The following is a 16,236-nucleotide window of genomic DNA, read 5'->3' on the forward strand; positions in this document are numbered from 1 at the left end:
GCACATTGAGATTAGCAGAACTGAAACTCACAAGGTTAAAGATGCAGTGACAGGATGGGGAGAACCTGATCACTGACTGTTCGTCAGCATCCACATCAAGACCACCATACTCAAAGTTAGTTACTTTCCTTAAATAGTAAGGCAACCAGTGAATCTATGTTCATAGGGCATAGCACTCAAAATCTATTCCACCTTAGATGTCACCTCAGTATGCAGGGAACATCATGGAACTTCCTGAATCAGAACTTGTGTGAGGAACATTCTCCATACACATTGTATGAGCTGGATAAAAAAGGCCATCACCATTCCACCAAGCTTAATACTTGACTTCACCAGCATTTGGCTCATCCATTAATGCAGATGTTTGAAATTTTTTGAATCCAACATATATGAAGCAGAGGCACCAAACTTCAGCTCATTGTAATACCTGACAGATGGATACTCAGAGCATCTGCAGTCAGATCTAACTCAAGAGATGTCAATATTCGGACTACTAGTACAACAACTAATGAATTTCATGGAACTCCTAAAAGCACTGCCATTGTAAAAAAGTTTTTACAATATGTACTGTACACAGAGTGGCCACCCACCATGGGGCTGTAAACAGAACTATCTGCTTGTGGCTGAACTTCCTCTCAACATGTTGCTGCACCAGCCTCACGGAGCTCAGCAGCAGCTCCGAAAGGAAGCTGGTAACCACAAGCTGAGGTGAGGAGTGCGTCACTCCAGCCAACAACTTCATAGGTATTGAAACATCACGAGAACATGCAGAGCCCTGTATAACAGCTGTTTAATCTGGTTCCAACCGCCAGTTGCAAAAGGAAGCCGAGATAACTGCTTTGGCTGCTACGGTATGTCATGGTGTTAGGTGATACAAAGCAAAATCAGCCAAGTTATTACATGCACAGCACAGAAGGATTATTGCAGTGTCAGAGCAGCTGTTTTTTTCAAATGGGACTTGAATTGTTGAACCATGTTACATAGAAAGAACAAACAATTAGAGTGGACATTTCACCCTCTCAGTTTCTTCCTCTGTTCAACATGATCATCCACTTGAGGCTCTTGTCGCTGCCTTCTCCTCATATCCCTTGACCCTCTGCTGTTCAGAAATACATCTACTCCTTTCTTGAAAGTATTTGATTAATTGACCTGCAACATCTTCTGTAGTAGAGAATGCCACTGGTTCACTACCCATTACCACTCTTGGTTCTAAATGACATACTTTGTATTTCATTGCTGGAACTCGTGTTTCTGCATGCTCCAGCCTGTGGGACTATTCTCCCTTCATTCATCCATCCAGCCTGTTGCAATTTTGTAACTTTCTATAAGATTCCCTCTCATTCTTCCCAATTCTTTAAAGTACAATATTTCATCCTCAGTGAGCTTACAGGAACTGATCTTGTGCATCCATTTCTACATTAGCCCTTTTGCTAACAACTCTTAACAGCATCTGCTCACTAGCACTGTGCTTTTACTGAGAACTTCCCCATATAAATTCCAAAACACTTCTGAGCATTTCAGGACATCCTCAAGTTTAGCTGTTAATGGGCAACTTGTGAATCTTATTTTACTCAACAGAGGAACGTCATGAAGACACTAGCAAACGGTCCAGAGGAGATTCGCTGGGATGTTGCCTGACTTGAAAGACTTCACATAAGGTTGGACTTCTTTTCCCTGGAATGAAGGTGGCTGAGGTGTGACCGAAGAGAACTATGCATAATGCATAAACAGGGTAGATAGTCAGAATCTTTTTTTCCATACAAGGATGTCAAAAACAAAAAGGCAAAGTTTTAAGGCGAGAGGAAGGAGATTAGCGGTAAGTTTTTCCACACAGAGTGGTTGATATTTGGAACGTGCTCCCAGAGGAGGCGGCGGAACCACTGCTTTTCAGTGGCATTTAGCCAAGACATTTTTTAATATCTTTTTCTTCTTTTTGCTTTTCTAGTTGCCTTCCGTTGGTTTTCAAAAGCTTCCCAATCCTCTAGCTTCACACCATTGGTTTGGGGTTGACCATGGATATGGCATCCTAGTTATCTACGTGATACGATAGCTAATGCACTACAATATGGAGAGCAAGCTGTTGCCCATGCAGCAGGCTCCCCCTCTATATGCAACTGATGAGCCCAAAGGAATGGCAGAGACCGACAAAGTTTGGCACCAGCAGCGCTTCACGAGTTGCCATTCAGCACTGAACTCAACATGGGACTGCCTTAGGGACTACAGCTCTGGATTTTTCCTCAGGGTTATCTCCTGAAGCCTTCCTCATAAGTCGGCATAGCCGCAAGGCAGCGGAGGTTTGAGATCAGAATTTTTCTTCTCCTAGATGAGCTGCCAACTATGACTGATGAACCCCATCTGCCCAAGCGATTGGTTTTAAGGTGCCAGTAACACCCTTCCTCCTGTCAGTATAAACGATTCAGCGGAACTTTGTAGCTAAGCCATGTGTGAAGGCCTGGAGCTGGACTTGGTTGTCAGAGACTATTTGAGATGAACACTGTTGGGAGCTTTTAATAAGTAGTGAAAGTTTATCCCCACTACCTCCCCTGGCTATGACAAAGAACCAGCTTCCCACCAAATTTTGCTATATTATATGCCCTTTCTTTAGCTTTTATGCTGTCTTTCACTTCCCTCGTCAGCCACGGTTGCCTCATCCTGCCTTTAGAATATTACTTCTTCTTTGGGATGAATCAATACTGCCCCTTCCAAATTGCTCCCAGAAACACCAGTCATTGATGCTCTTCTGTCATTCCTGATAGTATCCCCTTCCCATCAACTTTGATTAGTTCCTCTCTCATGCCTCTGCAGTTCACTTTACTCCACTGTAATACTGATAATTCTGATTTTAATTTTTACCTTTCAAAGTGAAGGGTGAATTCTATCATATTATGATCACTGTTTCCTAAAGGTTCCTTTACCTTAAGCTCTCTAATCAAATCTAGTTCATTACACAACACCCAATCCAAGTGGGTTTTTCCCAAGTGGGCTCAACTACAACCTGCTGTAAAAAGCCATCTCATAGGCATTCTATAAATTCCTTCCTTTGCAAATCAGCACCAACCTGATTTTCCCAATCTACCTGCATATTGAAATCTCCCCATGACAATCATAACATTGCCCTTTTTACATGCTTTTTCTCTGTCCCATTGCAATTTGTACCCCACATGCCGGCTATTGTTTGTAGATCTGTGTATAATCCCCATCAGGATTTTTAGTTTAATCTGTGGTGTTTCTTAACTCCAGCCACAAGGGTTCTACACCTTCTAGTCCTATGTAACCTCTTTCTAAGGATTTTATTTCATGTTTTACCAACAAAGCTATCCTTTGCCAACACTATCTTCTTTCAGCTACAACTCAGTGATGTTCACAATGTCATCCCTGCCATTTCTAACTGCGATACAACATGACCTGTCTTATTACATACACTGCATGGATTCAAATATAACACCTTCAGTGCTGTATTCATCACCTTTCAATTTTGCCTCCATGTTACTGCAAGTTAAATTCTTATTGCATTCTAAATTTTTTGTCCTTCAATTTATTTAGGAGACTTGTAAACTCTCCTGCACTATCCTTCCCTTTTACTGTTACTGCACTTTCTGAACTGTTGAACCCACCCTCTATCTATTTAGTTTAAAGGCACACTCCAATCCATTGCACTGACTGCAATTTTGCCCTATCAACCGCCAATCCATCCTCAGCCTCACTACATGGTGCATCTACTTACATGCTAACAAGCTCATCCTCTACCTTATTACTCCAGCATCTTTGGGATCAGACAGGAAAACAGGAATTGAGATTACAGATCAATTAGCCATGGAGACTACAGTCCTTAATTTCCTAGAGCAGCAGTCATAACTGGGATATATTCCTTCCCAAATCTCAAAGAATGCATAATATATTACAACATTCCTCTATTAAACCAGCAAATTTATGAAGAGCAAGGGTAAATTACACAGACGCCATGACTTGTATTACAAATCTGCCCATTGTGCAATTTCCCCTTTAGCTAGGAAGAAGTCCGTATTTCAGTGTTGGTATTTACTGCCTTCTCTTGTTAAAAATTTATGTTAACAGTGATATTTTTGCTGCAATGTTCAAGGCCATCTGAACAAAGCACTTGTCTCCTTAATGTCATTATCAAACCAGCTTGTCTCAATGCAGCTATCTTGACTGATGGAACCAGTGTTGCAGGAGTGCAGAGAATTTAGAGAAAGTAGCCTTCTTCTTCTTAAACATATAAGCATGATTCAAAAAGGAGGTAAGCATGGAGCTCTCCTTTCAAATTTGCATTCAACCCAAAAGTTCCTTCTGCACTTTGAATGGTCTGGGGTCAAGGATTCCCATGAATCTGTGAGGTCACAAAGTGGAGCTCAGAACAGAGCATCTGTTTTATTAATCTGAAGTCACACACATGAACAACATGTCCTGTCTGCTAGAGATAAATAAGTGTTAATTGAAGACGTCCATTTAACCTTCCAGTGAAGGTCAAGGTTGCAGTAAAAGCATGTTCATTGCTCCAAGCATCTTCTGAGGAACAGGATGACACTAAACCTATCCTCCTCTGCTCCCCACTTGCTGATCATCCTTTCCAGAGAATTTACATCTTCTACATTATTGGGAATAAGTAATTCAGGAGAGATATTTGTGTCCATCTGGGACATACATCATGACTGTTTCAAGGTCAAAGTGGAAGTCATCCTCAATCAGTCAAGAGTGGGATATGTACTGATAACCACGTAGTGTTGGTTTCATGTTAGAGTGAGTAAGAGTTCATAAAGCTTTCACTAATTCCACAGGAGAATTGCTCAGACACTAGACTAGCTCATTCTTGAAGAAAATGCCTTGTTCCTTAAACTGAACACCTTCTACCCGTCATGTATCAATCACGGTGACCACATCGACTTTGAGATACTGGTGGTTGTAAGCTCTGATAGCAGAGTGACCATCAGGCCTTTCACTGCTGGGACTGTCCACTCTTCATCTTGTGGACTGCTTGGTAATTCAGCAGGTGTTACAGTTAGCTGATGTTAAAATGGAGTCTTTCCTTTTACAGCAGAGAAGGGGAGATTTAATAAAGATATTCTAAATAATGAGGGGTTTCGTGCAATAAATTAGAAACTTACTACCTTATAATCAATGGACACATATCATAAGAAAAAAACCTAATGTTATGAAAGTGGAAACTGACAGGTTTGTCAATGTAAGATCAGTAACATCTAAATAATTGTTAATCAACAATTCTTAACCTTCATGGAATGAAACCCAATTCCTACTCAGTTCTCTGAGACCTAGGCTAATGTCTCAATCACCCATCTAAGTGATCATGACCTTTCCCGAAAATGTTGTCAATAATGAATATTATTGTGAGTCTGTCCATTCCCCTATCAATAAATGCTCTTGGATCCTCTTATCTTGCATAATAACTTACATACTTCAAAGTGAAATTATTATCAGCATACATATATGTAATCATAGACAATCCTGAGATTAATTTTCTTATGGGCATGCACAATAAATCCATAATAGAATAATAACCATAATAGAATCAATGAAAGATGCACCAACTTGGGCACTCAACTAGTGTGCAAAAGACAACAAACTATGCAAATACATAAAGAAATAAATAACAAACAAGCAATAAATATTGAGAACATGAGATGAAAAGTCCTTGAAAGTGAGTCTATTGCTTCTGGGAACATTTCAATGATGGAGCAAGTGAAGTTGAGTGAAGTTATCCCCATTGGTTCAAGAGCCTGATGGTTGAGGGGTAATAACTGTTCCTGAACCTGGCGGTGCAAGTTCTGAGGCTTCTGTACCTTCTTCCTGATGGCATCAATGAGAAGGGAACATGTCCTGGGTGGTGGGAGTCCTTGATGCTTTGTGTAGATGTGCTCAATGGTGGGGAGAGATTTAACCATGATGGACTATTTATAAATTAATGCATCTATTCCTGGACTTAAATATGAAGAAGCAAAATTAAATCAAGATCTAAGCCAAGGAGTTACACACAGGCTGTCAGTTTAGGTAGGGGATATGCCCCAACACGAAGTTAGTTCACAGCGTTAATAGAGTCACTGGGTATGAATTTTCATCAGTGGGTCTTGTGCCCAGGTTAAATGGAAAATTACATCTAAGCTTATTTTTGCTAACATAATGGCAAAAAGAAATGCAACTTCACCTTTCCACTTGCCAAAAGAGATGGAGTAAGAAGCACAAGACAAGGAAGGAAAGGTAGAATTCAGAAAAGGAAGACTTGTAAGCTACAAATGGAACTAGATCTTGGAGCAAATGCTGAAGGCCTTTCAGCAGTTAGCTTCAAGTAGTATCTCTGCACACTATTCTAGCCACGTTACAAATCCATTTCAATCACCAGCTCCCTTTTCTGAAGATAGCAAGTACCATTACATGAACTAATTAAGCATTCTTCTATCACCATCAGAACACCAATTTCCAGGATTTCTAACTAATTTGCAATAGCACTGATTATGGCAATGCCAAGGATATGCTCAAGAATTGTAGCTACAGTGGGAGGGTTCTTCTCCAGGAAATGTATGCTGCAACACGCCTTTACTAAATGATAGAGCATGCACACTTCTCCTTACAGAAAATTGCAGAGGAAGTGGCCCCTCATTAGAAGTCATAGAAAACCAGCTAAAAGTCTATAGCTACATGTTGCCTTCCATGTCACCTTGCCTGTGATGGGATCTTCCTCCAACAATCCAAACTTCAAAACAGATACAGGTTAATGCAATGTACCAACACCTGAGAGTAGCATAGACAGAGTGATCCTCAAAGGAAACTTTACCAAGGCAGGAAGTCAGCAAACAGCTGTGGTAAGGTTATCAATAGCAACACATTTACTTAGCAGTGCTGAGGAGTGGGCCAGAATGTAGATGTGTTGCTTTCTAAAAGCTGAGACACCACAACATGTTGCAGATTTCATGTGAAAAACTGAGTACTTAGCACATCATGATACTGTGTGCCTGAGGAGAGGGTCATGACTGTCATGTCTGTGTCACTTTCCTCATAATAAGCAAAACATCAAACATTGTCCAAACTTTCACTATTGAGAGTCTTTAATTGTCCCATCTCCATCTTGGACCATGAAGGAACTGTGGAATTTGGAACTGATTTCTATAGGCTAGCCATGAACACCTCTTCAGAAACACTTCTCTTGTGAGTGAATGTCCACAACAGATTAATGACCATACAAGCTGTCTCTGCATTATAAATGTCTGACGTATGGACATCCCTAGATATCAAAGAGCTCCTATAATATTATTCAATTCGGAAGTCCAACATACTCCATACGCTCCTATGTACATTAGAACTAGTTTCCTCTCTCTCTTCACTTTAGTCATTGCTCTTTCTTGTTAATTTATGCACTCTTGACGTCATTTGTTACAACACTGTGGAGATATGGCTACTATATCAGCAAGTTGGTATAGTGAATTGTGAATCAACTGGTGAAGTACCAAGTGTTTTTTGTGTATTTTCTGCTTTTGAACAATATCAGCTTAGGGACACTGGTAAAAACAGAACCCATTCATTACCCAGGGACAAAGGGGGATAAAGAGCTTAGATTTATTTGTCCTTGGTACACAGAAACATCAAAACGTACAGTGAAATGGATTGTTTGTGGCAATGACCAACAGAGGCTGGGGATATGCTGGGTATTGTTCCCATGTTTCCACCACCAAAATAACATGCCCAGAACTTACTAACCCAAACCTGTATGTGTGTAAGTGAGTGGTAAAATCTGGAGGAAATAGACAGTTGTAAGAAATTTTAGTTAGGGATTGGAATTGTTCCATAATTTGGCACAGATTCAATGAGTCTATTTTGTAAGGAATTCTGGCTTTGCCAACTAGGCCACATCACACAGATGTGTGATAGCAGATTCCCAAACTATTCTGAGTTGTGTCATGAGAGGTGATGGCTAGGGAGGTAAAGAGAATGGTTCAAAGATGTGCTCAAAGACTCTTGAAAGGAATGCAAATATCCCCACTGACTGCTGGGACCACTGGCACAGGAGCAGTCAGAATGGTGTTGAGAACTCTGAGGCTGAGCATTAAGAGTACACATGGGCCTTGCGTTGACTGCGAAAGCAGTGCATCACCTCGCATATGACACACCCTCCCACTTAACCTATCTGCCCCCTCCTGCCCCTACTGTGGATGAATCTGCACTTCCCACATCAATCTCATCATCCACTTCAGAACAGACAGAGAGGAAACAGTCATCCCTGATCCCAAGGGACTGCCAAAGAAGAAGCAGCAGTAGCTACCACTGAGCTGCAGGACATGGCCATGTTTTGCAATATCAAGCAAGAAGCTAATCGTGACGCTGATTAAATTAACTTTGAACCTTGGTTCCAGAGGTCAAGTGACAATGCATTAACCCACTGCTCTACCCATTCCTTAGTGCAACAGATTCACAGAAAACACCGATACTCAGTTTTACAGCCCGTTTGGCTGACAAGTCACTGTTGGCAGCAGGAACCTCTTTTTCTCCTTGAAAGCAACCAGTCAGTTCCTACTAACATTACTAAATCTGACGGAACGGATTAAAGCCGAATGTGAGAATCACTATTAGTGCAATCACCACAAAATAAGTATGTCCTCATTTTTTCCCCCAAGAAAGGAGTAAACTGCTTTTAATTCATTTTGACCATGGAGTTATCAAGTTACTGACTTTCAAACTGCAGTTCAAACTCATTCATCACTCACTCCCTCCCTCAAGGGACAGACTCTCAGTCCTGTGATTCATATTAATGCAGAAACAGAGGAAGCCTATTTGTTAATAAGCAAATGCTTTCTCCGTTAATAGAGGGGGATCCTTGGAGGAGCTTGAGGGAAAGCAAACCAAAGTCTCCCTGGATAAAATACTGCTTACCTACTATTAATATGGCCATATCTGGCATACAGAGAGCTCGATGCCTATTATACTCTTCACGTGGGACCAACATTGCATCAAGTGCAAGATCCCAAAGAGGAAATCAAACTATTGCTATTGTTATTGCCCCGGCAACAAGTAAATCCTTGGAAACCTAGAGGTAAATCTGGCAGCCAGAAGAAAATCTCAAGTGCTTAGTCAACTCCCAACTCTCTAAGTGTTGATAGTTAATAATTTTGGCATGGGGAAATCTGAAGACACTCTAAGAGATAGTCGATATAATGTGCAACAGATGGGCACTTAGCTAAAGAGTTCCTGGCACATCTGTACAAACGATTACTGCACCACATCTGTTGCAACTATCAGAACTTTCCGACCCATCATGCACACAGCAGGCTGGTTGGATATCGAGATCTAAATCCATTCCAACACTGCTACTTGCTCTAAGCACATTTGCATCCAGTTGAAACCGTGTCAATGGAAGCATTTATGTTAAAATTAAAATCAAAGTTCTGTAAGTCAATCGGCTTCACTGAGCACAAATGCAAGCTCAGTCAATGCCCTCGGCCCCAAGTCTACAGTTCAAATCAAAGCCAAGCAGCACATATTTACTTCACTGAGGGTCACAAGTTTAAACAAAAAAAACCCGGCAGTTATAAGTTCAGTCCAAAATCTACAACAACATTTTTTATATATTAAAAAAAAAGATCTGGCAGTCACTACCTGCTTCCTGATGTGAGCTGTGATGCAGATATGCTCCTTATTTTTTTCCATTTCAGAGCAGTCCAGTATGCTCAGAGAGACATACAGCACAGAAACAGGCCCTTCAGCCCATTGAATCTACAATGAGCAACATCAATTCACTTTACACTAATTTAATTCCGCAAAGCATCAAGTGCAAATTCCCAAAGAGAAAATCAAAATGCTTCCATCATTATCGAGCTAGGTAACATCTAACAAAATAGTGGTCCTATACGCTCAGGGCTATTCAATAAGATCACGATTGACAAGATTATGGCTTAACTCCACTATCCTGCTTTTTCCCAACACTCCTTAATTTCTACACAGAAATGCAGACCAAAAACGATCTCTCCCAAATCATCAGCAATCCAAACAACGTTTCAGCTGCTACCCATCAAATTCTAATTTATCTTAAAAATCAGCAGCAACAATCACACTTCCACAAAAAGCTGAACCTTTCACAAGATAGGACAACGAATCTTCAAAAGCAGTTGTTCCCCTGGGAAATATTGCATTATTGGAACACAATGCTCCCCTTAATTCCCCTCCTGCCTCTTTTTCCACCTTCTGCATTGGTGAAAAGTATTAGAGAGAGCCATCAGTACTATAAGGCCCCGACGGGGGTCAATCCAGTAATATACCAGTAGATTTCTATTTCAGAGGACCTGTGCTCGACCTAAGTGCAATTACGACGAATGCATGCCAGCCGCCTCTTTGACAAACTTCCATAGATGTGCAGTGGAGAGTATATGGACTGGCTGCATCACAGCCTGGTATGGAAACAGCCAGCGGATGTGGCCCAGCCCATTACAGGTAAAGCCCTCCCCACCATTGAGCACATCAACACGAAGCATTTTCACAGGAAAACAGCATCATTAATCAAGGACCCTACCAGCTAAGACATGCTCTCTATTCACTGCTGACATCAGGAAGGTGGTACAGGAGCCTCAGGACTCACACCACCAGGTTCAGTAAAAGTTACTACCCCTCAACCATCAGGCCCTTGAACCAGAGGGGATAAACTTCATTTGCCCTGTCACTGAACTGCACCCACAACCTATGGACTTTTCATTTCATGTTCTCGATATTTATTGCTTACTTATTTAGTATTATTTCTTTTCTTTTTCCTTTATTTTTGTATTTGCACAGTTTGTTGTATTTTGCATACTGGTTGTCCGCCCTGTTGGTGAGGTCTTTCATTGATTCTACTATAGTTATTGGATTTATTGAGTATTCCCACAAGAAAATAAATCTCAGGGTTGTATTTGTTAACACTAATTTACTTTGAATTTTTGAGTTCTAAAATGCTGTAAAATCTTTTGGCCTCATCATAATATTTTCCATCCCCTGAGTGAAGTTATGCCACTATCCAGAAATGGCTCAGCCTTGCTGATCTGTCAGAGCAAGTAAGGATGAGGCTGGAAACATCATTTCCAGGCTTTGGATTACAGAGTCTCTCCCAGAGGGATGGTTCTTTTCAGCCATTTGGTGGGTTCTTAACCCAACCCATAACAAGTGCACATGATCGTATTCCAAGTGCAGGAGAACCTCACAAAAAAATTACTTTCTTCTGAATCTTCACCTCTTCACTTATACTTTAGTTACAGATTTCACTTCCAAATTGATGGAAAATGTTTTTTGCATGAAACTTTCACAACTTCAGGACATCCCCAAAGACAGTATGTCCACTGAAGAGACAAGTTGCCTTCACAGTCCATCGTCCAAAACAACTTGACTAGCCAAATACACCTGCATACTGCCACACCCTTTAAAGTCTCTTCTCTCCTGATTTAGATCCCAACTCCAGGGTTCCTACAGCAAATACAGGATGAGTTTCCATATCCTAAAAATACCTTGTTATGTCTCTGGCTTCCAAGTGGCAACCATAATTCTCATTTGTGCAACTGCCAGAAACAATCTCTACGCTCAACATTCATCTGCCTCATTTGATTGCTTGCTTAGACTAGATCAATTCATTGGCCCAACAGGTCACTTAAACCCAAGCTTCATATCTCAACTATCATAAAATTCACTTTAACTCTGTCCCATCCATTCCATTCTTGATATTACCAAAATTGACTCCCACACCTCCAGCATAGTATTCTGTAATACAATTTCAGCAGCCAGATCAAGCATTACAATCAGTTGCGGCACCCAAACATCGCTGCCTTTAGGCTGCAAGTTCAAGTCCCAAACCAGGGGCACTCATTTTATTTTCATATTTACAACAAAATAGGCCATTCACCCTATGGAATCTATGCTATAGGCTATTCGCCCAATGGAATCTACACTATTTTTCAACACAATCCCCTTCCACCCACTTAGTTCCCTGTAAGCTATTCTTCTTCTGATTCTCCTACCTCTCACTTGTCCATTGTGGCAACTTACAGTGGACAATTAACCAAGCAATACAGTTTTGGAATGCAGGAGGGAAAACCGGAGTTCCTGGGCAAAACACATGCAGTCACAGCGGGATCGTGCAAACTGCTCAATCTAGGTCACAGTCAAACCTGGCTCACTGGAGCTGGGCGGAAAGCGGGACTACCTGCTGCACCACTGAAAAGAGGCACAGAATGGGATGGAAAAGCAGTTGCGGGGGGGGGGAACAACTCTGTCAGGAGTGCTGCCTTTCACAGCAGATATTAAACTGAAGATTCACTCATCCTCTCAGCTGTATATACAAATGCATGATGCACCTCCTACCTTAGGCCAAACCTGATGCTTAAGTGGACGGATTACATAGCGATCATAAACTGCTGCCTTCTCGCATTTTACGGAGATTGCGGGAGACCACGTTAATAAGCATACTCTAAACCTTTGCTGCAATCTGTTTTGTGGTGTCCTTGATCAGCAGAATGCATGGCCACTGATGATACCGCCATGGAAATGAGGGATCAGAACTGGAGCTGCTGAGGGAGGTTCCTGGTGAGAATGCCATTGGGCAAACACAGGTTGCAAACTGATGCTGCAGAAATCTTTGGTAGGAATAATTTCCATAACACAGCCATTCCCTGATTAGATTTATAAACTTACCACAGACCATGATTAGAACATTTTTAAAGTACCCACAATGGTTTCTTACTGGTTTAAATTTGAAACACAATAAATTTAAGTGGAAAACATAATGACTAGTCTGCGCTTCTGTGCGATCTTGTTCATTTTCCCCTGGGCTTGTAACGGTCCCGTTTATCATTGCCTTAATGGGCACAACATTCTAGCACATCAATCCTACACTGTTTTAATACACAACTCTGAATTAAACAAAAGCAAGCGACTATATATTCTTTCAGAAGATTTATAGTTTGAAAGTTAGATTTGAAAGGCATTGTTGCACCATTCCGTTATCCGTAATGAAGTCTGAATACCTCTCAGCTCCTGTCGAGGGAGGTATTAGTTGCTAAATGCTCATCACATGCTTTTCCACTTATAATCCGTTTGATTTTTACTCCAATACTGCAGACAACTCCGTTATAGGATCGTCTCCACAGCACAGTCATACAGTATACACCAGAACTGTTCCTTATGAAATACTGTCCTTTCCCATGAAGTCAAAGATAGACACACAGAATATCAGGCTGGGAATCACCCACAGACAAAGAAACAAAAAGACAGATGCACAGAGGAGAAACAAATACACATGGACTCACACAGAACAGGAAACACATAGTCAGATTCATATACTATCACACACACACACACACACACACACAAAGGGTGGCACAAACAGTGACATCAACCCACAAACCAGTGACAGACATATACACACGAATCAAACCCAAAGTTGCGAACAAAAGAAAGTCACGCAGAGGGGAAAGAACACACACATAAATACACAGGCAGCAGGCAGACAAGTGCACAGAGCCGCGGAAGGCGCCAAACCCGGGACAGAGACAGACACAGACAGGGCACGACACTCACCGCGATTAGCGAGTTACGGACAGCCTCGGACGCACTCTGCCTGATCCCGGCAGCCGTCCCGGGTTTACTGAGCCGTTTGGTGAAACTGCGAACCTCGGCCATGGTCGGAGCGGCGGCTGAGACCTGCGATCGGCGTGGAGCTCAGAGAACCGTTAGAGTCCGCCCTTAAACTGCCCCGCCTCGGGGAGGGGACGGACGAGGAGAGATGCGTGAGAGGATGGGAGGAGGGAGTAGGAGGGGTGGAGAGAAAATGGGGGATAGGGAGGGGTGTGGGGAGAGGTGTTGGGGGACAGGGAGGAGATAGGGAGGGGGTGTGCGGAGACGGGAGAGGTGATGGGTGTGGAGATGGAGGGCAGGAGAGGGGTGTGGGGAGGGAGGGCAGGAGAGGGGTGTGGGGAGGGAGGGCAGGAGAGGGGTGTGGGGAGGGAGGGCAGGAGAGGGGTGTGGGGAGGGAGGGCAGGAGAGGGGTGTGGGGAGGGAGGGAGGAGGGGGGTGTGGGGAGGGAGGGAGGAGAGGGGTGTGGGGAGGGAGGGAGGAGAGGGGTGTGGGGAGGGAGGGAGGAGAGGGGTGTGGGGAGAGAGGGCAGGAGAGGGGTGTGGGGAGAGAGGGCAGGAGAGGGGTGTGGGGAGGGAGGGAGGAGAGGGGTGTGGGGAGGGAGGGAGGAGAGGGGTGTGGGGAGGGAGGGCAGGAGAGGGGTGTGGGGAGGGAGGGCAGGAGAGGGGTGTGGGGAGGGAGGGCAGGAGAGGGGTGTGGGGAGGGAGGGCAGGAGAGGGGTGTGGGGAGGGAGGGAGGAGAGGGGTGTGGGGAGAGAGGGCAGGAGAGGGGTGTGGGGAGGGAGGGAGGAGAGGGGTGTGGGGAGGGAGGGAGGAGAGGGGTGTGGGGAGGGAGGGAGGGCAGGAGAGGGGTGTGGGGAGGGAGGGCAGGAGAGGGGTGTGGGGAGGGAGGGAGGAGAGGGGTGTGGGGAGGGAGGGAGGAGAGGGGTGTGGGGAGGGAGGGAGGAGAGGGGTGTGGGGAGGGAGGGAGGAGAGGGGTGTGAGGGCGGGGAGGGGTGTGGGGAGGGAGGGCGGGGAGGGGTGTGGAGATGGAGGGCAGGAGAGGGGTGTGGGGAGGGAGGGCGGAGAGGGGTGTGGGGAGGGAGGGCGGGGAGGGGTGTGGGGAGGGAGGGCGGGGAGGGGTGTGGGGAGGGAGGGCGGGGAGGGGTGTGGGGAGGGAGGGCGGGGAGGGGTGTGGGGAGGGAGGGCGGGGAGGGGTGTGGAGATGGAGGGCAGGAGAGGGGCGTGGGGAGGGAGGGAGGGCAGGAGAGGGGCGTGGGGAGGGAGGGAGGGAGGGCAGGAGAGGGGCGTGGGGGGGGAGGGAGGGAGGGAGGGGAGGGGTGTGGGGAGGGAGGGAGGGGAGGGGTGTGGGGAGGGAGGGAGGGGAGGGGTGTGGGGAGGGAGGGCGGGGAGGGGTGTGGGGAGGAGGGGAGGGGTGTGGGGAGACAGGAGAGGTGATGGGTGTGGAGATGGAGGGCAGGAGAGGGGTGTGGGGAGGGAGGGCAGGAGAGGGGTGGGGAGGGAGGGCGGAGAGGGGTGTGGAGGGGAGGGAGGGCGGAGAGGGGTGTGGGGGGAGGGGGGTGTGGGGGGGAGGGAGGGCGGGGAGGGGTGTGGAGGGGAGTGGGGAGAGAGGGGGTGTGGGGGGGAGAGAGGGGGTGTGGGGGGGAGAGAGGGTGTGGGGAGAGGGGAGAGGAAGGGTGTGGGGACAGAGGGGAGAGGAAGGGTGTGGGGAGAGGGGAGGGAGAGGGTGTTGGGAGAGAGGGGAGGGAGAGGGTGTGGGGAGAGGGGAGGGAGAGAGAGAGGGGAGGGGGGAGGGAGGGGGTGTGGGGGGAGGGAGGGGGTGTGGGGAGGGAGGGGGTGGGGGAGAGAGGGGAGAGGAAGGGTGTGAGGGGAGGGAGGGGTTGTGGGGAGAAAGGGGAGGGAGGGATGTGGAGAGAGAGGGAGGGAGGGGGTAGAGAGAGGGGAGGGAGGGGGTAGAGAGAGGGGTGGGGTGGGTGGAGAGAGGGGAGGGGTGGGGTGGGTGGGGAGAGGGGAGGGGTGTGGGGAGAAGGGAGAGAGGGGTGGGGTGGGTGGGGAGAGGGGAGGGGTGGGGAGAGGGGAGGGGTGTGGGGAGAAGGGAGAGAGGAGGGGTGTGGGGGGTGGGGAGGAGTGTGGAGAGAGAGGGGAGGGGAGTGATGTGGGGTGTGGGGGGAGGGGAGAGAGGAGAGGGGTGGGGTGGGATGTGAGGAGAGGGGTGGGGTGGGGTGTGGGGAGAGGGGAGGGGTGTGGGGAGAAGGGAGAGGGGTGGGGTGTGGGGGAGGGGAGGGTGGGGTGTGGGGGAGGGGAGGGAGGGGTGTGAGGGGAGAGGAGGGGTGTGGAGAGAGGGGAGGGGTGTGGGGAGAGAGGGGAGGGGTGTGGGGAGAGAGGGGAGGGGACGGGTGTGAGGGGAGGGCACGGGTGTGAGGGGAGAGGAGAGGTGTGGGGAGGGAGGGGAGGGGTGTGGGGAGAGGGGAGAGAGGAGAGGGGTGCGGTGGGGTGTGGAGAGAGGGGAGAGAGGAGAGGGGTGGGGTGTGGGGGAGAGGGGAGTAGTGTGGGGAGAAGGGAGAGTGGAGAGGGGTGGGGTGTGGGGGAGGGGAGGGAGGGGTGTGAGGGGAGAGGAGGGGTGTGGAGA

The 16,236-nt window shown here is 46.2% G+C and overlaps 1 protein-coding gene across 4 annotated transcripts in view; it reads right to left on the reverse strand.

Moving 5' to 3' along the window:
- The window catches only part of dock11 (dedicator of cytokinesis 11), a 322,191-nt gene extending 308,437 nt beyond the window's left edge, over window positions 1–13,754 (reverse strand). For 2 of the 4 annotated variants that reach the window (XM_063060507.1, XM_063060506.1), the window contains exon 1: window positions 13,555–13,752. In XM_063060507.1, the coding sequence (XP_062916577.1) occupies window positions 13,555–13,656 (102 nt within the window). In that variant the 5' untranslated portion in view covers window positions 13,657–13,752. Of the gene's footprint in view, window positions 1–13,554 lie in introns of all 4 variants that reach the window. The other 2 variants (XM_063060509.1, XM_063060508.1) reach the window with 2 other exon arrangements.
- Between the last annotated feature and the right edge of the window lie 2,482 nt (window positions 13,755–16,236).

This window comes from Mobula hypostoma, chromosome 10 (genome assembly GCF_963921235.1).
Source record: "Mobula hypostoma chromosome 10, sMobHyp1.1, whole genome shotgun sequence".
NCBI lineage: Eukaryota > Metazoa > Chordata > Chondrichthyes > Myliobatiformes > Myliobatidae > Mobula > Mobula hypostoma.